Source organism: Heterodontus francisci, chromosome 6, assembly GCF_036365525.1.
Source record: "Heterodontus francisci isolate sHetFra1 chromosome 6, sHetFra1.hap1, whole genome shotgun sequence".
In the NCBI taxonomy this organism is placed as follows: domain Eukaryota; kingdom Metazoa; phylum Chordata; class Chondrichthyes; order Heterodontiformes; family Heterodontidae; genus Heterodontus; species Heterodontus francisci.
The window spans coordinates 132331883-132356467 of NC_090376.1; the positions used below are offsets into that span (position 1 = coordinate 132331883).

The window sequence follows — 24585 nt, forward strand, 5'->3', positions numbered from 1 at the left end:
ACATTCCCCAGATCCTGCCGAATTTTGGTATAGTTGGCCTTCCCCCAATATAGTACTCTTCCTTTCGGACCACTCTCGTCTTTGTCCATGAGTATTCTAAAACCTACGGAATTGTGATCACTATTCCCAAAGTAGTCCCCTACTGAAACTTCAACCACCTGGCCGGGCTCATTCCCCAACACCAGGTCCAATATGGCCCCTTCCCGAGTTGGACTATTTACATACTGCTCTAGAAAACCCTCCTGGATGCTCCTTACAAATTCGGCTCCATCTAGACCTCTAACACTAAGTGAATCCCAGTCAATGTTGGGAAAATTAAAATCTCCTATCACCACCACCTTGTTGCTCCTACATCTTTCCATAATCTGTTTACATATTTGTACCTCTATCTCACGCTCGCTGTTGGGAGGCCTGTAGTACAGCCCCAACATTGTTACCGCACCCTTCCTATTTCTGAGTTCTGCCCATATTGCCTCACTGCTCGAGTCCTCCATAGTGCCCTCCTTCAGCACAGCTGTGATATCCTCTTTGACCAGTAATGCAACTCCTCCACCCCTTTTACCTCCCTCTCTATCCCGCCTGAAGCATCGATATCCTGGGATATTTAGTTGCCAATCATGCCCTTCCCTCAAACAAGTCTCAGTAATAGCAATAACATCATACTCCCAGGTACTAATCCAAGCCCTAAGTTCATCAATTTGTTTCTTTCCCACCTGAGGTTTTGGGAATCAAGCCCATGACTTCTCATTTTATTATGGACCCAAGTAGACACAAAGGCACTAGTGGAGTTCAATCAATTAGAACTGCACAGCTTAGAAAAGCAGCTTCCTGCTCTCTATTTGATGCTTTTACAAAGCATGAGCTGGCTGCCTGGTAGCAGGCCTTGAGAGGAACTCTCGACCTCTAAGAATAGACCATCACACGTTGAGACTGAACTCCAACTTTCCCTATGAGTAATGCAAGCTGATACACTCCACCATCCAATTTTCTTTAAGTAATGGGTTTCAGTAAAATGTTGCTCACAAGGAGTAAGATTTCTATTGAAGATCTTGTGCCTCATCTATAAAGACGGCTACTAATCTGTGCAAATCAACCAAGGATTTCAATTAGCGATGGATGAGGTAGTATTATTTCCCGATGAAAGAAAAAGGCAATCTGATTTTTAAAAAAATGATGTATGGGGCTTGTGAGAACATGCTAGACAAGATAGCACAGGATAGGTTCACTGACAGCGTCAAAAGGAAGAGCAATTGTACAACTGCTTTGAGTGAAACAAATTTTCAAGCAACTCCAAACTCCTCTCAACTAAGATATGGAGATAACAATGCACCTATGTTCCCGATCTTGGTTAAGTCACACCCATCAAATTTTCTGGTGGGAGGGAAACAACAGTGTTCTCCATCTGAGAAAAGTTCTACTTGCTTCCTGTGACCTCTAAACTATGCCTGCAACTGGGCTGTGGGAGGGGTATATAATACCACAAGACCACCTTACAGCAGTTGTTGGAGAAAAGAAAACAATTCTCTGTCAAGAGAAGTCCAGCTTCAACATTCTTCAGCCACGACAGCCATCCAGCTTATGAAATGGTCAAATTGAATCCTTGCGCTGAGTTTCAGATTAAATGGTTTTCACAGTTTAAGTAGTGAAAGAAAATAGAAAAGGTGGATGTCATTCAAGTCCGTCACTGGGAAAAATTCATATGGTGAAAACTTCCAAACGCAGTGCTGACATCAATCCATGGTGAAGGCAGGATCCACTGGAGTTGATCTGACTGGATTAGGCTGCAGCGGTACAATTAAAGACCACAATGATTGAAAACAGAAGAACTGTAGACTTCAGCTACAAATAAAATGGGAACTTGGCAAAGAGCTCAAAAGTATCTTCACTCCACGTGTTCTAGAACTGTGCAGCAGTCCAAAGTCATTTTGAACAAAAAACAAAGAAACTATGAAGAAGTTCCAACTCGTTCTGGTCAAGGCAGTAAAAAAAAGATTCAATGGTGCAGGTCAAAGCAAAACAGTGGTGTAGGGCAGTGGTTCTCAAACATTTTCGTCTGTGGATCATTTAGGCGGGGCAAAAGACCCTGCAGACCATCTACCAGTCCTACCCCACCCACTTTCACTTGGCACTGCAAAAAAAACTCATCAGAATTAATGGGAGGAATGGCGCTACTTTTGATGAGACACCAATGAGGTGATGTCAGATTCCAAGCTGGAGATCTTCAGCCGCATGTCGGGCTCCACGTTCATCCAGTTCTTCCTCTTTGTTTTCAGCCCCACAAGTGTTGGAAATCCAATCAAGCAGTGTACGTTGTTGGGAATGGCAGCAGGTGCTAAAGAGCAGTGTCAGCGAGTCCAGGATACTTGGACTGTACGTGGAGCCAAAAGTCCGACAAGCTTTTCTTGCCGGATACCAGCTTCAGTGACTTGCATTTTGCACCACACTTTGAGAACCTCTGGTGTAGTGGATCATTCAACAGCACAGGACAAGTTGCTACCAGGAAGGTGTTCAGTCTTCCTCTTAAGATGCTGGGACCTCGCTTGTATGGCTGCTAACTGGTGTTATAGACTAGAGACCAAAAACTTCCCTTCTAATGTCTAACACATCAATAATAACATGCACAGTTTATTTCCCATTATATAACCAAAAGTGTTTTCTCCAGAAGAACAAGCTCAGGCAGCAAAAAAAATTGTGTGGGTATAGAATTTTAACAATCATAAGCTGGAAATAATGCAATCAAAATACACAAAACACCTGTGTGATATGGCTGTATGATTACTACCAATTACCAGAATCCTGTTCACACAATCTCTCAACAGTTTGGAAATGAACATTAAATCAAGCATCACAATCCAGAAAATAAAGTGTTGCCACTAGGATTTCAGCAAAGTATGAACAGTGTGTAAAATGTTCATATGATGGTACTTTGAACTGTGGAAAAACACCCAGTTGTACAATTATCTTTCCAGATTTGTGTTATATCTGGAGAAGTATATATCAGCACAAAGCATGAGTGGCTACCTGTCACTCTAGTGGAAGGAACAACTTGAGATTATCTATTTAAAAGCATCATGCAATATTAAAGCCCAAGCGCAATTAAAAGCTGAAGTACAATCTTCATAAAGTATATTAGTGCCAATATTAAAGAAGCCTGGTGACAACGCTATAATTAGCAGCACATACAATCCCTGACAGTATTTAGTCTAGGAAAAAAAAAGGGCTGCTTGAGCCAGAACTCAAAGCAGAACGGTGCCCAAGTTGGCCAAATGAGTGAGTAATTGCAGATCATGGGTCAGTCTGTACATTTTCAATCAATACTGAAATTTCTTGGACTTATTTTTAAATGTGGAGAAATTAAAATTAATCAAACTGATCACCTGTAATTAAATTTTGTAAGCAGAGTTCAGGTTCAAGAAGAAATTTCACACATTTAACCCTTTTCAGTCAAAACAAAAAACCTGCACCAATAACATTTTTTGCAATGAGTAATTTGACCTTTGTTTTGCCCAACTCAGCAGAGGTTAAATGCGAGAGATTTTCATACTGCACAAAAGGAAGCAATTTGCAGGGGTATTCTCATCACAAAATCACTACATGTGTCACAATTGCTTCCCTAATTCCAGCATAACCCAGGTCAAATGGCTTTAGGAATGCAATTATTTCAAATGTTTTTGGTACACGGCCCAAAAAGCCTCCCAATTTAAGTTTATGTCTCAAAAGAGAATCGGCAAAGGGAAACAAGATAGACAATTGATTTTGCTCATTAGTGAGACCCCAAACCTACCAGTCACCAATTGTGGACCAAGAAGTGCGTTAAATTGCACATCTCACCAGTATTCATTAGATGGACCATGCATGCAAAGGCAAAAAGATGCTGAATGAAACAGAAGCATTTGCAATCAAGACATTTTTGACTGGAAAGGGTTAATAGCAATCAAAACAAATCAGCTGGCAAGTTTCTTTCAACTCAAGAAAGAATACAGAAAGCATAAATGTAATGCAGCAAGTTATATAATGTACAGCAACCTGGAAGCAGAGTAACAAATTTATTTATTTTTCAACACAACAATCTCCATTCTTCAAAATGGAATTGTACAAATTCAGAACAAAACAATAAAGTTTTTTTAAAAACTGAATAAAAGCAAAAGGCATTATTTCTTGTACAAACTAAAGCAAGCAAGCAATGTTCCCATTCAACCTGGTCAATTTTAAACCAGAATAGCTTTATTTTCTCCTCGGGTTACTCAACATTAAGACATAAAAAGCAGAATCAGTTCTGTACAGTTGTCCACATTAGACAGAGACTCAGCTGACAGAAGAATATGAATGGCAGGATAGGTTGTAGTCCTCCAGCCAGTAAGGAAGGATGACCAAGTACCTTTATGCTTGTCCCGTTTATGCTTTAGCTTTGCTGGAAGGGGTCTTAGCCTGGCTATGGCCTGTTCTCGATGATTCAAATAAATGGGACCAGGAAATACAATGGGGCCTGAGGAGAAATAACTTGCACATGCATAGGAAAGCTCACAAATGAAATAACTCAAAAACAAAAAATATTGTTTGTCTATAATATAGATAGAAAATGGCATCTATTGTATTTGAGGCATTGAGTAAAAGGCTACATTGAAGGCAGTAAGTAGTATGATATAAAAAATGTCAACGAATGGTAGAGTGGTAACATGACAAATTATAAACATGACAAATTTCAAACATATTCTGGTATGCTGTTTAATCAGTTTTGTTTAGCACAAAATAATGAATACTTCTACAACAGAATCTCAGTATTCAGAATATCATGCTGCTGCTTTGAAATGACGTCCAAATAAAATTGACTAAACCCCTTGCTCTCACTAACAGTCGTGACCACCTCCCTGGTAATAAGATGTTAAGAGAACTTACATAGTGATGCAGGTATGATCTCAAAACGTTTTAAATCTTAACTGAAGTTGAGCACCATGATCTTTTTTGTGAATGATACTTGTGAAATCATTACTTTTGTGCCAGAAGAAGCTTCTATATTTTGTTGCAAATAAATTTAGGAATATAGGAGCAGGAGTAGGCCACTGAGTGCATCGAGTCTGCCCCGCCATTCAATATGATCATGGCTGATCATCCACTTCAATGTCTTTTTCCCATCTGTCAATCTCTGCTTTAAACACTCATTGACTGAACTTCCACAGCCCTCTCGGGTAGAGAATTCCTAAGATTCACAACCTTCTGAGTAAAGAAGTTTCTCCTTGTCTCTGTCCTAGTGGCTTCCCCCTTAATTTAAACAGTCTTTAAGGGCATGTCTTCACCCAAGCAGTGGTGGTTTTCAGTAAAAGAAATACTGTGCACGTTATCTGGTAATTATATTAGAGTATGTACTTGCAACACTTCATAACGCATAATAGAAGTAATGTAACACCACTAAAAGACTAAGGGAGTTAATCTTTAACTTAAGACAATCAATTTATTTAAAAATTACCACACCTTTTTGACTGACAACTGAAGTAGAGAAAAAGTCAAGGGGAAATAAATATTACTTTAAAAAGGAACACTGCAATTCATAATGCAATACTGAAGGAGTTCTCTACTGTCTGAGGTGCTATTCTTTAGAAGAGATGCTAGATTGAGGCCTCATCTGCCTATTCCAGTGATTCAGGTGGACATCCCATTACTTTGTTTAAAAATAAGCAGTAAATTCTGTGTCCTTACATTCATCCCTCTACAAGAACCAAAAAACAAATTAATGGGTTACTTATCTCATTTATTACTGTTTGTGGGATCCTTCTGAGCTTCCAACAGCCATTACATCTGTCTAGATAATAGCTGCACTTTAAAGTAATTCACTGTATATGAAGCACCTTGAAGTGTTACAAAGAACAAAGAACAGTACAGCACAGGAACAGGCCATTCGGCCCTCCAAGCCTGCGCCGATCTTGATGCCTGCCTAAACTAAAACCTTCTGCACTTCCGGGGACCGTATCCCTCTATTCCCATCCTATTCATGTATTTGTCAAGATGTCTCTTAAACGTCGCTATCGTACCTGCTTCCACCACCTCCCCCGGCAGCAAGTTCCATGCACTCACCACCCTCTGTGTAAAGAACTTGCCTCGCACATCCCCTCTAAACTTTGCCCCTCGCACCTTAAACCTATGTCCCCTAGTAACTGACTCTTCCACCCTGGGAAAAAGCTTCTGACTATCCACTCTGTCCATGCCGCTCATAACTTTGTAAACCTCTACCATGTCGCCCCTCCACCTCCGTTGTTCCAGTGAAAACAATCCGAGTTTATCCAACCTCTCCTCATGGCTAATGCCCTCCAGACCAGGCAACATCCTGGTAAACCTCTTCTGTACCCTCTCCAAAGCCTCCACGTCCTTCTGGTAGTGTGGCGACCAGAATTGCACGCAATATTCTAAGTGTGGCCTAACTAAAGTTCTGTACAGCTGCAGCATGACTTGCCATGATAAAGAACTATACAAAATACAAACCTTTCTAATCGGGATCTGCTTGATGCTCAAGTCTATTCATGTGCCAGCTGCTGCAAGGAACATTCAAGCCCCTTTAGGTGAGTTCCCGGGCCTACAAGTAACTAAAGCCAGCAACAGGTGCCGAGGCTGTGCAGCTATAGTTCAGTCAACAACAGTAACCGTCCAAGGGGAACAAACAACCATGCTGCATGTTGATGACTTTTGACAAATTGAGAATATGCAAGCATCTCAGTTGAAGAAAACTCTAGTCAGCAGATGAACCCTTGACTAAATCTTTAAGAGTTTGTTAAAGTTCTTACTTGTTCACCTGAAAAGAATTGCTATCTCTTTCCTTCAAAGCGCTCCTTAAAACCTATTTCTTTGGCCAAGCTTTTGGTCACCTGTCCAAATATCTGCTTGTGTGCGCTGGTGTCAAATTCTGTTTGATAATCGTTCCTGTGAAGTGCTTTGGGATATTTTACAATGTAAAAAGCACTACATAAATGCAAGCTATTTGTATAAGGCATATAAATGCAAGCTATTTGTAAAAGGCACTATATGAATGCAAGCTATTTGTAAATGGCACTACATAAATGCAAGCTATTTGTAAAAAGCACTATATAAGTGCAAGCTTTTCTTGGCTATGATTCAACTTTTTTGTGAGGGAGTTCTTTTTAGGCCAGTTACAATGTGCTATATAATATAGCTATAGTGCTTTCTCCAGTATATTTTATGGTTGAATATAGGACACAATTAGTTAAGCAGATTTCACACAAATGCTTAATCAGATCAAGGTACACAGCTTTAGAACTGAAAATATTACAGCCATTAGTAGTTTTTTTTAAATCATTCAGCATGACACTTAAAATTTTAGATTTTTATGCTGTGCAAGATTAATGAGGGATCAACAGTCATCCATTCAGCATATTTAAAATATGTACTGATAATTTTTTTTTACTTGTGTCTGAAAAACACCACTTTAGAAGGATGTCGTCACTCAAACCTCTACAAAAAACATACCTCTCACTTCTTCCAGCCTGTGCCTTCTGCTCAACCGCTGCCTTTTTTCCTCTTGTCTTAGTTGAATATGTTCTTCTATATTAACTCCTGGTGGGACAGGTCCTGCTGAAGAAATCACAATTATTTAAAGGGAAAAAGTATGTACTGGAAACATTCCATTTAAAATACTCTTCCAATATTTTTAATTTAATCATGTAGCAGTAAGGCACAAAAAAATCCCAAAAACCTATTTATCAGAGGGTATTTTAAGAGCTAAAATTGAATTTACAGTAACCATTTCATTCATTTTATACAGGGCACTGGGGCTTTTACTGTAAGTTTTCTTTCACATTTTAAAGCTAAATGATATTTTTCTTCCTGCAACAAGCAATTTAATGCGATGTTTTCTGTTTTGTTCTGCAGAGCTGCCAATAACTAAATACTGCATTACAATGCAGTACTTTACAAAAGCAAATATTTTTCAAATGTTCTAGCTGGATGTCAAGAAAAAAAATGGTCATCTAGTGATGAACTGAAATGCATTTACTAGTGACCAACTCTTGCAAATAAAGAGCAGAGAATGCTTCACAAAATGTCCATCAAAGCAGAGACTATTAAAAGTAGGTATTTAAAAAGGAAAATTATTAAGAGGATCCACAGGAAGAGAAGGGGAATGGAAGTACAGTAGATGGCTCCAGTTAGAGTTAGCAATCCTCATAGGTTTGGTGTGCCAAAGTGCCGTCACCAGTGCTGTAATTTCTAGGATTATGAATGATATTTCACTGCATCACTTAACATTATATCCTTCACACAATGTCAAAAGACATACCAAATAGCAAGTTAATTCAGGCGGACTTTAAAGACCTAAATTAGTACCTTTAAAACTCATGAATCTGATCAACCACAGGGCAATCTCAAAGCAACTTATTTTTCTTTTGGTTGAAATTTTAAATACACTGCAGGAATGCTGCTGATACACATTGTGGGATCTTGTTTTGATACCATGTTAAGTTAAACTTCAGAAAAAACAAGTTGAAAACTGTTAAAAACACTAACCTAAAAGAAGATCTAAAGGGATCATCTCTTTAACAGCATCAAGAATTCCTCGTTGCCTTGCCTCTTGTCCATCCAGCTCTCGGGCACAGGCCTTACAGCAACCACATAGAGCACAACCAGACTCACCAGACCCACATCCACAAAGCCTAAAATAGACCACAATAAAAACATGTAATTGTAACAAAAAGACTTGCCTATACATGTCCTCAGTTTATTATAATTCACTTATGCAGTTACCTTTTAACTTGTTTTTCAGACACCACAAATTATAACATAAGATTTCTAACGAACTGAAGATGAATCAGCAAAAAGATAATGCAGCAGTCAGTACCAGAGAGAAATGCACAGCAGTGAAACCAGAGCCAACAAATAATATTAGACTAAAATGCGGTAATGGTTGATGCAATTGATTTTGACTTTTCCAGAATTGGAACTTGATCATTAAAAATATTTTGTTCGGTCGACTTAAACGATTAGAAAGAAAAAGAATGAAAAAACAGATCCACAATATGCAAAAATCTGAGAAATTGTATATAAATTCAAATAAATGCCAGCCCGATAGATACATTCTGGTTAGAGCAAGAATTGAAATTGCAGCTTTGGTGCTACTCATGCATTGACTGAAGTTCACCTCTAATTAGAGCAGCTGAGAAAGAAAAAACACAAAGGGACATTGTCTTTTTCCATTTTCATCAGATAATCTTGTCCCACTCTGTCTTATGCACAATGCCTTGTTCTGAAACATGCTGAGTTCGTTGAATAGAGCAACAAAGACTTCAGGCAAGGTAATACAAAAACTAAAATCTAACAGACCAAGATTCAGATTAATTTAATGCTGAGCAACCATCAAAAACTACAACTCCTTACCTATTGCTATTCAGTTTAAATTATACTTCAGAAATTTTATTTAGAACAGGATCTCACTGATCAAAAATCATGATGGATGAACTTTCCAAACGAGTGACCGGAAACTCCAGTTACGGAGTTCTACTGCTACAGTGGACCTATACCTGCTGAAAGCACCCATCTTGAAGCTCTGAACCTCAGCAAGGTGTTGAGCAGAAAGGTATGGAAGTTTGGCTTGATTACATCCAGAATTGATTATGCACAAGCTTATGAAGTAAGTAGAAACTATAGCGAGATGGGCTAGAGACTAGCAAGAGAAGTGCGTAGTGCACTGAAGTTTGCCATCTCAATTGGTTGTTAGTGTACTCAATCTTGGCTTTTTAGGATTACAGAATGCATCAGTGAACAGATTTTGCTACAGTAGTCTCATATGTTGCCGTGATTCATTAGCTATAAATGTAGCTGCTGCCATCACCCTAGGATATGCACTACAGTGTGCAAATCTGAAAATGTAATCTCAAAGCCCAAGGTATAGTTTCACTATCTCAAGTATGCTAATGGTAGCGTCAGTACAGGGTCAGAGAAATGGCTGAACACCACAATGTCCTACAATACTTGGCATTCTTCTCAATTTATGATAACCCCACAACGTACATTTCAAATTGATGGTGGAATGCAGCTGCTACATCCTAGAAAGGATCTCTATAACAGCCATTCATCTGGGAAGAAACAAGATGCATAGGTACCCCAAGATGGAAAAATATTACTTCTACCAACAGGCATTTGGTAAACACTTGTTGTGTGCAAGATATTTGGTAGTTTAATTACAGTTACTTTGAGACTCTCGACCCCGATGCATTTTCTTTTTTGAGAAAAGCCAGCTTACGGACAAACCCCTGAACAAATCACTGGAATTATTTTCCCTATGTGTCACCATCTTTAATTTTTATACGTTTATATTAAGTTAGTTCCAAAGCAGTCTGGGGATATTTCTTCTATAGCTTGCAAAAGCAGGACTTTCTGCATTAAATGGATTTATCCCTGATAAAAAAAAGCACTGCTGAATTGTGGCAGAGATTCAGTGAAATATAACAGGGTGCTGTCCTTCCCTGCAGAAGCACTTAATGAAGCAAACAGGCAGGCATATAACATAAACACTCATGTATAATTGAGCTCACTTCATTCACAACTTTCTGGTGCTCCAGAGCACATTGCAGCAACTGCAAAGAGCTGCCTGTTGCCAGTTCAGCACTCAGGTTGTCTGCTGTGGAAAGGAGGGGCAAAAGATATACTGACCACACAATTATGGGGAAACTGCTAAATTTTCATGAAAGTCAGAGCATAATTTGCCTTGATTTCAGTTTACATGTAGGTTCCCAAATTCTTCTGCTCTACTTGGATGCATCTTAGAGCACCGCACCTTATACAAGGAGCAAGTGACTATTGTGTACATCAAGTGTATGGTACTGCATGATCAAAACCAAATTCCCACTTGCTTAAAAAATCAAATATGGACCTGCACTTCAGAAGCCATGAACCTCAATTAACTACTAATGACTAAAGGAGTCAAAGTCATGTGCAGAAAAGCTTTTAAACTTAGTTATGAAGCCTTTTAGGGTGGCCTCCATTTAACTGAAGAGCCCTTTAAGAAAAGGTAATTCCAGAGTTTAATTTGGATGCCTGTAGAGAACTGAAATTCTTAGCCATGTGCATCTCCACAGTAAGGATCATCAAGCAGTTCACTTGGCCTCCAGATTAAAAGTCTTCCCAGTGTACAACAATTTGGATTGTATTCAGCTTAGGGTACAGACAACTACCAAAGCAGCTTGTGCAATAGTAGCAGTGATCTGACAGGTTTCTTTATGTAAAGAAACCCGAGTTAGGTATAAAGATAGCATCACCTGAGAAAGACTTCTTAAGGAATGGATGCAATGATCTGAACAGAGCATTTTGTGCACAAATGGTCAGATGATCTAATACAGGCCATGTCATCAAGTGGCTATAAAGCTCAATGACTGGCTGGATGGAAGGCTGCATTTATTAATAGTTTCAAAGAGACATTTTCTTGGAGAAATTTGACAAGGCAACCATTGCCACCAATGAGAGATAAAAAAAAAGTCCTGTTCAGAAAACAACAGGATGAGAGAACACCATAGAAAACTTACAGCACAGAAGGAGGCCATTCAGCCTGTTGTGTCCGTGCCAGCCAAAAACTAGCTGCCCAATCTAATTCCACCGTCCAGCACCTGGTCCATAGCCTTGCAGGTTACAGCAATTCAGGTGCATGTCCAGGTACATTTTAAAGGAATTGAGGGTTTCTGCCTCAACCACCATTCCTGGCAGCGAATTCCAGACACCCAACACCCTCTGGGTGAAAATGTTTTCCTCACGTCCCCTCTAATCCTTCTACCAATCCCCTTAAATCTGTGCCCCCTGGTAATTGACCTCTGTGCTAGGGGAAGCAGATTCTTCCTGTCTATATCTAGGCCCCTCATAATTTTGTACACAGCAATTAAGTCACCTCTCAGCCTCCTCTGTTCTAAGGAAAACAACCCTAGCCTATCCAATCTTTCCTCATAGCTGCAACTTTCAAGACCGGGCAACATACTTGTAAATCTCCTCGGCACTCTCTCCAGAGCAATTATGTCCTTCCAGTACTGCATGCAATACTCCAACTGTGGCCAAACTAGCGTTTTATACAGTTCCAGCATTACATCCCTGCTTTTGTATTCTATACCTCAGCCAATAAAGGAAAGCATTCCATATGCCTTCATCACTTTATCAACCTGTCCTGCCATCTCCAGGGACCTGTGGACATGCACTCCAAGGTCTCACTTCTTCTACCCCTCTCAATATCTTCCCATTTATTATGTATTCCCTCGCTGTATTTGCCCTCCACAAGTGCATTACCTCACACTTCTCTGGATTGAATTCCATTTGCCACCTTTCCGCCCACTCAACCAAATCAGACAAAAAGGATAGATATTACTTTTAAAGAAAAAAAAATTCTTTGTGGTTTGCTTTTCTTCTCTTTCTTTACTGCCCCTTGCAAAATACCAGGCCATGAATCATATTTGGCAAGGCATTTCAATGAGCAAGATTTACAGTTACAACCTCAACTGCAGAGATGGAAGAATTCCAGAAATTTTCATTACTGACAATATCAACGGGTTCAGCAGGATTCACCTTTTTTTAAGAAAGGCTAATCCATAACTACATTAAAAAAACTCCACAGGATTTATAAAGATGCTGCAAAATGAGCAGTTTTATAGTGTTTGATTAGAAACCAATACAACAGCTTTGAAAATAAGTTTTTTGGCAGGCACAAAAAAGGACAATTCCACTTTAAGCATCTGCACAATTACATTGACCCGACGACAGATCAAGTTTTGATGAATAATCAACGTGAAACGTTGAATATTCTCTCTCTCTCCCCATAGATGCTGCCTGATCTGTTGAGTGTTTCCAGAATTTTCTATTGTTATTCCATATTTCCAGTATCCATAGTATTTTGCTTTTGTTGCAGATTATATTTACCAACTCTTTAGTACTTTGCTCAATGATTCATTTTACTGTTTGATACTGTAATACATACATTTACTGGTTTAATATAAAACAAAGGCACATTGTGAACCCACCCTCCGGGAACTCTGTCCGGTCGCCCACTGCTGACACAACTGGGTCCATAACCTGTACAGTCTCCGCACACAGTACAGACCATGCACTGGTCCAATTTCCATTTGTGCATTCCAGGAGGGCACATTATGGATTTCTCATCTTTTTCATCCAGCTCTTCTTCCAAATCTTCATCCATTGCTGTTGCCATGTTTTCCACATTGAAACCTAATCAAAAAAATAAATACATGGGTCATGTCATTCAAAATCTTTCTGCCGAAATTAGTCTCACTATTTTTCAACATCCATTCATTCTAATTAAAACTGGCCAAGAATAAGACTGCTCACACAATTAAAACATTGATTACATTCAACTGACTTTGTATTTTTCTTATTTGTCATTGTGCGAAATATCCAAGGATGTAATTTCATCCCCCAAGATTATCATCTAGTGAGTTCGTCATTCAGCCATGATCGTGTTGAATGATGGCACTGGCTCAAGAGGCCAAATGGTCTACTCCTGCTCCTATTCCTTATGTTCTTAGGCTTCAATAGGTTACATACCTTGCGAAACTATAATGCTGGGAGGTAAGCGCAAGGCATTGCTCTCGAATGTCATAATATTGAATATTTAATGGTGTCAATGCCTCTCCACTGCCAAATATTAAAAGATGTGGAAATGTGCTCTAACCATTCCAGCACAACACCCAATGGAGGAGGAGGATGTTTTTTGTTGCTAAGTGTAACAGGCTTAACTGAGTTCAAAGTGCCAGTGCTCATCAAAAAAGTCAACAGTGAAGCCCTAATTGGCTGCTTCAGTCAGAATGGCCATATGGATAGCTGCTACTGAAAACTAAAATGAGCTGATTCAAACAGCATAGGATATGGGATGAGATTTGCCCTTTATTTAACCTGCACTATGCCTAGCATTAAAGCTGGTGCTGGGTGCAAAAAGTGGAAAATTGTTCCAATCTTTAGCATTGACCTGTCTCACCTGGTGGAATAAACACCTACAATAGTACTTCCAGTTTTAAGTTTTCCTGGCCAAAGCCACATGCTTTTTTTTCGTAACTATTACCTTGGAGGTAATAATGAGACATTTTCTTGTACCACTGACCATCTTCATTTGCACTCAAAGCCATGCCAATGGAAACATTCAGGCAAGTTTCAAACTGGTCTACGTCCAATCTGAAGGCAATCAGGTTATGAAAAAATTGTAATGTAGCATCCATGCCTGAATTAACTTTTCACATTTTTGGTACCTACATCCAAGCCATTCCAAAGCACTGTCGCCCATGAAAATCAATAGAGCTACCTGGTACATATCAGTTACCCCATGCTCTAAATCGCTGGCAAGACCATAGGTGCAAATGGAGAATGGAGTGGATCTCCATGAAAAAAAAAAATCAAAATTCTCTCCTACTTTAAAAATAATGCAAATGTCTCAACCCAAAACATTAACCTTTTTTCTTTTCAGAATCTTTGCAATTCTAATATTTTTGGTTTATAACTCACTATCTTTTAACAAGGTAACAGACTTTTTAAGGTTCCTGACAAGAGCCCGAGTTCACTCAAAGGAAACACATTTTGGAAAAAAAATCCTATTATTGAGTGCTCCCAACAACAATTATGCATCTCAAAGTAAAAGTATGAGCTGCTCACAAATGAACACTACTTACCTTTTCCCCCTTGACAGAGTGCACCAGTCTCCCTTCCACATTGTCCTTTATTGTTCACACCAAAAGTCCAAACTTCTCCATTCTTGGTCAAGACACAAGCATGAGCTTTACCCATGGCTACTTGTGTCACAAAGTGACCCTTCAACTCAGTCACAAGACCTATTTATAGATTTATATTTAAAAAAGTTTAAGAACATGTGCTTCAACTCAGTCACAAGACCTATTTATAGATTTATATTTAAAAAAGTTTAAGAACATGTGCTTAACCCAATGATGGATCACTGAAGAATTTTTTTTTTAAACAAAGACAATACACAAACATTACGTATCGGCCATTTTAGATTACTAACCTGAGTTGTCACAGTAAACAGCATCTTTTCCAAACATGTATAGTTCTCCATCCTTTGTTGTGATAGCGCTGCTTCCATTGTTACATGCTGTATAGACTGCTGTTTTACTTTCCATTTTTATCATTTTCTTTGGCTTATAAGGTTTTGGTTGGCGTCTGCTTTTAGCTACAATGAAGTGGAAAACCTTATTCAATAGTTTTCAATTGCAGTATACACACATTAATGGTTAATTTTATTTGAAGAAGGAAAACAATTTCAAAGATAAACAACTTCTCTAAGGCATAGATTATGCTTTGCACTCAGTTTATTTTTAAATCTTAAATGTCCAGGCCTTCCCTAGGGAGGACAATTGCATGAAAATGATATGACCATCAGTTGCAATGGGAATACTTCAGTGTATGCAGTGTACCCAGCTGGAAGCATGCTCTCCCCAGTTAGGTGGTTTCACATCAGCTTATAAGCCAGTTTCAAGTGGGAACTCCCAATGAAATGAATGGATCTGTACCATGATGCAGGTATTTCCACCCCATTACGGACAGCATTGACTGGAAAGCTCCTCCAAATGGAAGGTGCCCAGCAAGTAAAATTTTAAACATTTAATTTTAAAATTGACACCTACATTTTGGTTCCTATTCTCCATCCTCTCAGGACATAAGGGATTAAGGTGAACACTTTCCAACCTCTCCAAGACAATAATCCAGATAAATCAACTAAAAAAGGAATCTTCTGGAACAGAGCAACTAGACCAATGACTTAGAAAGTAGGATAAATAGTTTTCTATTTCTACTGTCTTAGACTAGTAATCACTTAAAATTGTGTATATCCATTTAAACATGAGATATCAGGATGTTCTTTTTTCTTTTGGGCCTCCTTATCTCGAGAGACAATGGATACGCGCCTGGAGGTGGTCAGTGGTTTGTGAAGCAGCGCCTGGAGTGGCTATAAAGGCCAATTCTGGAGTGACAGGCTCTTCCACAGGTGCTGCAGAGAAATTTGTTTGTTGGGGCTGTTGCACAGTTGGCTCTCCCCTTGCGCCTCTGTCTTTTTTCCTGCCAACTACTAAGTCTCTTCGACTCGCCACAATTTAGCCCTGTCTTTATGGCTGCCCGCCAGCTCTGGCGAATGCTGGCAACTGACTCCCACGACTTGTGATCAATGTCACAGGATTTCATGTCGTGTTTGCAGACGTCTTTATAGCGGAGACATGGACGGCCGGTGGGTCTGATACCAGTGGCGAGCTCGCTGTACAATGTGTCTTTGGGGATCCTGCCATCTTCCATGCGGCTCACATGGCCAAGCCATCTCAAGCGCCGCTGACTCAGTAGTGTGTATAAGCTGGGGGTGTTGGCCGCTTCAAGGACTTCTGTGTTGGAGATATAGTCCTGCCACCTGATGCCAAGTATTCTCCGAAGGCAGCGAAGATGGAATGAATTGAGACGTCGCTCTTGGCTGGCATACGTTGTCCAGGCCTCGCTGCCGTAGAGCAAGGTACTGAGGACACAGGCCTGATACACTCGGACTTTTGTGTTCCGTGTCAGTGCGCCATTTTCCCACACTCTCTTGGCCAGTCTGAACATAGCAGTGGAAGCCTTACCCATGCGCTTGTTGATTTCTGCATCTAGAGACAGGTTACTGGTGATAGTTGAGCCTAGGTAGGTGAACTTTTGAACCACTTCCAGAGCGTGGTCGCCAATATTGATGGATGGAGCATTTCTGACATCCTGCCCCATGATGTTCGTTTTCTTGAGGCTGATGGTTAGGCCAAATTCATTGCAGGCAGACGCAAACCTGTCGATGAGACTCTGCAGGCATTCTTCAGTGTGAGATGTTAAAGCAGCATCGTCAGCAAAGAGGAGTTCTCTGATGAGGACTTTCCGTACTTTGGACTTCGCTCTTAGACGGGCAAGGTTGAACAACCTGCCCCCTGATCTTGTGTGGAGGAAAATTCCTTCTTCAGAGGATTTGAACGCATGTGAAAGCAGCAGGGAGAAGAAAATCCCAAAAAGTGTGGGTGCGAGAACACAGCCCTGTTTCACACCACTCAGGATAGGAAAGGGCTCTGATGAGGAGCCACCATGTTGAATTGTGCCTTTCATATTGTCATGGAATGAGGTGATGATACTTAGTAGCTTTGGTGGACATCCGATCTTTTCTAGTAGTCTGAAGAGACCACGTCTGCTGACGAGGTCAAAGGCTTTGGTGAGATCAATGAAAGCAATGTAGAGGGACATCTGTTGTTCACGGCATTTCTCCTGTATCTGACGAAGGGAGAACAGCATGTCAATAGTCGATCTCTCTGCACGAAAGCCACACTGTGCCTCAGGGTAGACGCGCTCGGCCAGCTTCTGGAGCCTGTTCAGAGCGACTCGAGCAAAGACTTTCCCCACTATGCTGAGCAGGGAGATTCCACGGTAGTTGTTGCAGTCACCGCGGTCACCTTTGTTTTTATAGAGGGTGATGATGTTGGCATCGCGCATGTCCTGGGGTACTGCTCCCTCGTCCCAGCACAGGCATAGCAGTTCATGTAGTGCTGAGAGTATAGCAGGCTTGGCACTCTTGATTATTTCAGGGGTAATGCTGTCCTTCCCAGGGGCTTTTCCGCTGGCTAGGGAATCAATGGCATCACTGAGTTCCGATTTGGTTGGCTGTATGTCCAGCTCATCCATGACTGGTAGAGGCTGGGCTGCATTGAGGGCAGTCTCAGTGACAGCATTCTCCCTGGAGTACATTTTATACAATGTATACATTTTCTGTTAAGCAATTTGTTTTCAGTGTTTGTAGCTCTGGATATGAAAAATCAAAAGCTTACATCAGTCCTTGTATTTTTTTTAATTAGCATGGAGAGTTAGCTTTGAAGGATAAGACTGCATAAAAAGGATCCTTTTGGAACTTTTCTAAGTACCCGTTACAGGGACCCATCAAACTCATTTCCATCAATTCCAATGGCACTAATCATTTTCCTGGTTCTTGGCATTCATATCTAACTACCACAACAATTTTATCTCCCTGCTTTTAGAAGAACCAGTGCACTCAAATAGTTGTACAGTTTTACATGCACATGGTTATTTCATATTAGAACACTAACATTCTTAATTAAACATGCCCACTTCCAAGCTTATACCTGATTCACCATCCTCTCCTTTACTAGCCAACCCAGTGAAGAAAACACTTCCATCTTCAGCCACCATTAAGGCATGAGAGCCATCATGGCCCACAGAGAACTGTACAATCTTTGGTGATTTGGTGATGGGTAGTTCAACCCATTTCCCTGCTGTTGGACCTCCTTGCTTGATTCCAAGGCCCTGATATTTGCCAGTATAATATATCTAGGGACAAAAAGAGAAAAATGTACTTAAAATACTGCTCAATTCAAATATCCATATTCTATCATATTTCAAGCAGAGTAGCAACATCCATCATGATTTGTCTGCAATCCTGCAAAGGACTAACCACTGTAAAACTGTTTAAAATTGCAACTAGAAGTGGGATTGAAAATGCTCAATTTGTCACAAAAAAATTCATGTTCCAAAACATGGATAATTCCAAAATTTGGAATACAAGTTTAAATGTGTTTCTGCAGGCTCACTTTTTCCCCCAAAAGTATAAATTTTCTTTTGCCATGATAATCAGTTTTACAGCACTCTATGCGAAGTTTACTATCAACCATGCAAGACCACATCACATTACTGAGTTCGTAAAGTGTTAATTATTAACTACTTGTCATCAACATCCTAGAAAGAATGAATTTTAACTTCAATTATGCCAGCAGAAGTGCTTGCAGATTAAGCTCCTAGCCAAAGTATGCTAACCACAAATTAGACACTATCATTTAAATTTTGGCCTGGATTTTACAGTCAACTTAGCCACAGACTCTCTGTGGGCTTTTGCACTGCAAAATACAGTAACCAGAGAGATTGGAAACAGCACAGGGGATCTGTGTGAAGGGGCAATTGTGTCTCCTTAACCAATCACATTTAGGTATCAGTCATGGTTCAGTTAGTTGCACTCTTGTTTCTGAGCCAGAGTTCAAGTCCCACTCCAGAGACTTGAGCACAAAAATTTAGGCTGACCCTCCAATGCAGTACTGAGGGAGTGCTGCACTGTTCAGAGGTGCGGTCATTCAGCTGAGATGCTAAACCAAGGCCCTGTCTGCGCTCTCAGGTGGTCGTATGCCCCCGGCACTATTTCCAAGAACAGGGGCGTTCTCCCTTGTGCCCTGGCCAATATTTACCCCTCAACCAATTTCACTAAAAAAGAGATTATCTGGTTGTTTTCCACATTGCTGTCTTTGGGAGCTTGCTGCGCACAAATTGGCTTGCAACACAACACGGAAGTACTTAATTGGCTGCAAATCAGTTTGGGACATCCTGAGGTTGCGAAAGGTGCTATATAAATGTATGTCAGTCTTTCATTTTACATTGATGAACCCTTACTAAGACATGCAGTGTCTAAACCAGGAGACTTTAGTTAGAATATTTAATTCAATGCCAAATCGCATACAGAAAGTGAAATAGAGAAAGAAACATGGGATTGAGATAAAAGAGAAAGAAAAAGTAAAAAAAAACTTTTTAAATCTCCAAAAGTAATTAAAATCTGAAGGAATTAGATTCCACACTTTTAAAAGTAAATTTTCAGTGCCAGAGAGATTATTTGGCAATAATTACCATATTGTTAAACATTCATTTACTTTTGAATAGACAAGCCCCAACGTTTTCTGGCATGGTTAATAGGCAAGTACCTGAACAATTCTTTTATGCGTTCATGGGATGTGGGTGTTGTTGGCAAGGCTAGCATTTGTTGCCCATCCTTAATTGCCCTCGAAAAGGTGGTGGTGAGCCACCCTCTTGAACCGCTTCAGTTCATGTGGTATAGCAACACCCACAGTGCTATTAGGGAAAGAATTCCAGGATTTTGACTCAGTGACAGTGAAGGAAAAGTGATATATTTCAGGATGATGTATGACTTGGAGGGGAACTTGCAGGTGGCAGTGTTCCCATGCATCTGTTGGCCTTGTTCTTCTGGGTGGCAGAGGTCACGGGTTTGGAAGGTGCTACTGAAGGAGCAATGGCTTCACGCCCCTGCCTATGTTTGAATGCCGAGTTTCTCTGCGAGATACCAATGTAGTGAAGCTTCTGGAAGAGGACAACTTGGACAGCAACTTCATGGTTTCCATATTTAACTGTGCACATGCAGACGCTAGAAGTTGTCAGATTTACCCCTTCACAATGGTGAGCACTGTTAGCCTCACCATTATTCTTACCACAAAATTCGGGCTGTTGTGGCTCTCTAGACACAGAAGACAGCAGCATAAAACAGAAATTATAAAATCGTCCTCTTCTGAAAATGAACATTCCACTTGGCCCAATTATACAGTAATAAAGCTACTCTGTCAGGGCAGCTTCATTATATTATGAATCCTTCATAACTAAAACAATTGTAAACACTAATTTTGCCATTTTTTCCCCCTCTCTATTTCTTGAGAGAAGTTTTGATTCCTCACCTGCACCGCCACCCCAGCCCCCCAACCGCAGCTATTTCATACTTTCTTTTCCAATTCTAAAACACCTTTTCATTTGTTTTATTTATTTATTTTTATTTAGAGATACAGCACTGAAACAGGCCCTTCGGCCCACCGAGTCTGTGCCAACCATCAACCATCCATTTATACTAATCCTACACTAATCCCATTTTCCTACCACATCCCCACCTTCCCTATATACCCCTACCACCTACCTATACTAGGGGAAATTTATAATGGCCAATTTACCTTTCAACCTGCAAGTCCTTGGCTGTGGGAGGAAACCGGAGCACCCAGGGAGAACTTGCAAACTCCGCACAGGCAGTACTCAAAATTGAACCCGGGTCGCTGGAGCTGTGAGGCTGTGGTGCTAACCACTGTGCCGCCCACTGTGTTTCTTTTTCCTTCCCGCTTCCAATGAGAGTTTGAGAGATGGATGCAATTTTTTTAAAATGGATTTTCAGAAAACTGAGAACAGTCTTTAAATTACATGTTTAGGTAATGAAAGAACCAGGCAGTCATGTAGGTCAGCTATTGTAAGATAACACGCTTTTAAATGATATAGGATCCCCAAGCTTTTAAATGGTATAAGGTTCCATTGTTTTCTCCATTTTGAGGGCCCGTGTGTATGCGTTGGTATGCAAAATCTGAACAAATAAGATGCATTATGTTCCTTTCTTAACATTTCACAAAACACAGCAGTAAAAATGATCAAGCATTCAATTTAAAAAGATTAAGCAAAATTGTAACCTCCGAACAAAATTCCAACAAACGTGCATAACAAAGGATTCTTTTGCCTTCCCATACCTACCTGTTTATTTTTGCAATGGATTAATTACCAGACCAAAATGCCTCAATCCATAAAGTGGACCATAATTAACAGAACAAATCATTTTAAACTCATTAATTACTTCATGTGAGATACAGAAACATGGACAAATCACTCTCAAGCCTTTTCTATATATATATATATATATATATATATATATATATATATTACCTGCCATTATAAACATGTCACTATTCACAATGGTTGCATGGAAGATGCATCAAGTCTACACAATGGTAGAAAAAATAAAGTTTGTGCCTTAAATTAGCAATACAAAAATCAAAGGCAGATACCAGGCAAACGAAAAGAAAAATCAACTTGGTAGCCGTGTACACAGTACACGGGTGGCTGTAGCGAAATATCAAAACAGAGTAGGCTTCTGTCTGCTATAGATGAACACATGATTAATGAACAAAATGCTAAACATTACTGTTGGCTACTTTAGCAGATGAATGGTTAATATGCTCATGTGGCTTTCTTTGAAAACTATTTTAACAAAGGCATTGATGCATTTAAATGGATTATTGTATCCAAATAGTGGACAAAAAAAACCCACATACCATTAACCATTCATTAAATGGTTGCAACAGTAACTTCTTAAAGTTGTGAAACAACCCTACATACCTTTCCATTAGCAGTTTTCATTAGTGCAAACTCTCTGCCAGCTCCAACAACAGCTGACTCCTCATCATATCCTGTACCTGACAAAAATGAACACTTAAGGACTTCAGTATATTCAGATAATGCAAAAAGATTAAGAGTTTTGTGTGATCGGGCATTGACCGCACACTGCCTACATTTTGACATGCACAAGGAGTTAACAAAATTTATGATGCAATGCATAGAAAAATGAATCAACACCCATGTTCAAATACAAGCACATTAATCACTCAATAAAAGTGCAAATAGAAATTTCGAGGTGCACTTTTCCAAAAAAAAAGGTATACAAAAAAGCTTTTTCTACATATGCCTTACCATTAGCAGTTTATCTATGGGAAGATCATGGCTAAAAGTGCCAACCTCCAAAACTGGTTACACCTGTAGGTAGTGCTGATATGGGGTTTTAATGTTAGCGGTGCAGTGAACATAGCATGTGTGGTGCGAATGAGCAGTGACTGACAAGATCAAGCAGTCACACAGCGCAAAAAGCAGGCAGTCAATTGGTCGTGTGGTCAGGTGGCACAAATCATGTTGCAGCATGAACAGATGGCTTGGGTCGCTTGGCAGGTGTGGAGGAGGGTAGAAAGAGTAGCGCTAGGCAGAAGAAAGGAGCTCAGGGAGCTTGGATGACAGAGAGAGGAGCAGCATAGAGAAGAAAGGAGTGCTACTGGAGGGATGCAATGCAAAAGAAAGGAGTAAGTTAAGAAAGCACACAGCAGAGTAAAAGAGAAAATGCAGAGTAAAAGACAGCAGAGCAACAAACAAAAATCTCTGTTACAGACCTGAGAGTATAGAGTCTAATCATGTTCAGCAATAACTAAGTTGCCACATTTAATTAACTAGCTAAAATTTAAGATAACTGTTGAAAGGCAAGATGAAGGAAAAGGACGAGAACTAACGATGAATAAAGTTTAGTGATCAACAACCTGCAATTACTTGGGCCCCAGCAGAACGTACTCGCATCCTTTAAGGGAGAGAGATTCTCACTGACTAATGAGTGAAAAATGCAATATGATATTATAAAATATATATTACAGCAACTAAAACAATAGCTAATAGTACACTGAGAATTCATGGTTAAAAAATAAGCTGAGTCACCACACAGCTGCAAATCACAGTCTGACCTGCAAGCAAGTGTTGCCACTTTAATGCATTTTCACGAATAGCATGCCAAGGGACTTTTCCATAGAATAGAATGTTGCAACTCTCTCAGCAATTTTAATATTTATATTCTAAATCTATTCCCTTGTCTCGTTTTTAATTTTGTCCATTTGCCCCCACCCAGTCCTAAAGTCATTAACTCCTTGCTGGAGAGCTTCATGAGCAGTCGGCACCATCCAGTACATTGCCCAATTGGTGACTTTCAAGCGAGAGTCTTTATAGTCAGAGTCAGAAGATACTTTGGTTGCAGTCTGATCATACCATTATCTGAAGTTTATGCAGATTTTTCCAGCAAGCACTACAAACCAAAAAGTGGAACTGCAGGCTGAGCTTTCGATCTCACTACAGAACTGCTGAGACTATCTGTAACACTTCAATGGCTACCCATTCAACAACAACTTTAATTTACGTAATGCCTTTAATGTAGAAAAACAACCCAAAGGTGCTTCACAGAAGTGTAACCAGATAGAAAAAGGACACTGAATGAAAGACAGCGATATTACGAGGAGTGACTAAAAGAAGTGGATCTGAACAAGTTTTAAAGGAGGAGGAGGAGGTGGAACGTTGGCGAGAAGTAGGAACGGATCTTCAGAGTTTAGAATTTAGATGGCCAAAGGTTGCAATAATATTGGGGCAAAGCGAGCGAAGGATGTACAAGAAGCCAGAGTTGATGGAATGCATGTTAATTTCCACTTCCCACCCAATTTTTTTCTCTATTCTCTCCTGAAACCACTCGCTCCCTTTCTGGAATATTATTTCACAGGCAGAAATTCCTCTACAGTACCTTGACAGGATAATCATCATTCATTTGTGACTCTTCATAGTTTGTATCGTCAGGCTATTTGCAGAGGATAGCACAGATGCACCTAATCCTCCTTAGCATACCGCCTCCCTAACAGTGTTCAATGATCAAACTGCCTTTTTAATAAAAGTTCTCCATCCCTAATGGCACTTGAACTGAGTGACCTGTTAGGCCATTTCAGAGGGCAGTTAAGAGTCAACAACATTGGAATCACATCTAGGCTAGACCAGGTAAGGATGGTAAACTTCCTTCCCTAAAGAGCATTAGTGAATCAGATGGGTTTTTACGACAATGACCGTTTCACGGCACCATTACGGAGAATAGCTATTAATTCCAGATTTCACATTTGTTTTTTTAACCTCAATTTAAATTACACCAGCTGCCATGGTGGGATTTGAAGCTATGTCCCTAGGGCATTAGCGAGGGCCTCTGGACTAACAGTGCAGCAACATTACCACTACGCCACTGACACTGGCTCCTGAGAGCGAATTGGTCAACCACCTCTCATGCGGCTTTTTAAAAAAAAAGCCTTCATGGGATGTGGGCGTCGCTGGCAAAGCCAGCACTTAATGTTCATCCACAATTGTCCTCGAGAAGGTAGCAGTGTGCAGGTTGGG

At 40.1% G+C, this 24585-nt stretch overlaps 1 protein-coding gene across 12 annotated transcripts in view; it reads right to left on the reverse strand.

Moving 5' to 3' along the window:
* Positions 1–24585, reverse strand: part of mycbp2 (MYC binding protein 2) — a 243061-nt gene that overhangs the window by 144797 nt on the left and 73679 nt on the right. For 10 of the 12 annotated variants that reach the window (XM_068034350.1, XM_068034348.1, XM_068034349.1 and 7 more), the window contains exons 11-18: positions 21970–22046; positions 18120–18324; positions 14999–15163; positions 14649–14807; positions 12993–13197; positions 8509–8654; positions 7474–7578; positions 4379–4486 (exon numbers count right to left, since the gene is read on the reverse strand). In XM_068034350.1, the coding sequence (XP_067890451.1) occupies positions 4379–4486; positions 7474–7578; positions 8509–8654; positions 12993–13197; positions 14649–14807; positions 14999–15163; positions 18120–18324; positions 21970–22046 (1170 nt within the window). The remainder of the gene's footprint in view (positions 1–4378; positions 4487–7473; positions 7579–8508; positions 8655–12992; positions 13198–14648; positions 14808–14998; positions 15164–18119; positions 18325–21969; positions 22047–24585) is intronic. The other 2 variants (XM_068034341.1, XM_068034347.1) reach the window with 2 other exon arrangements.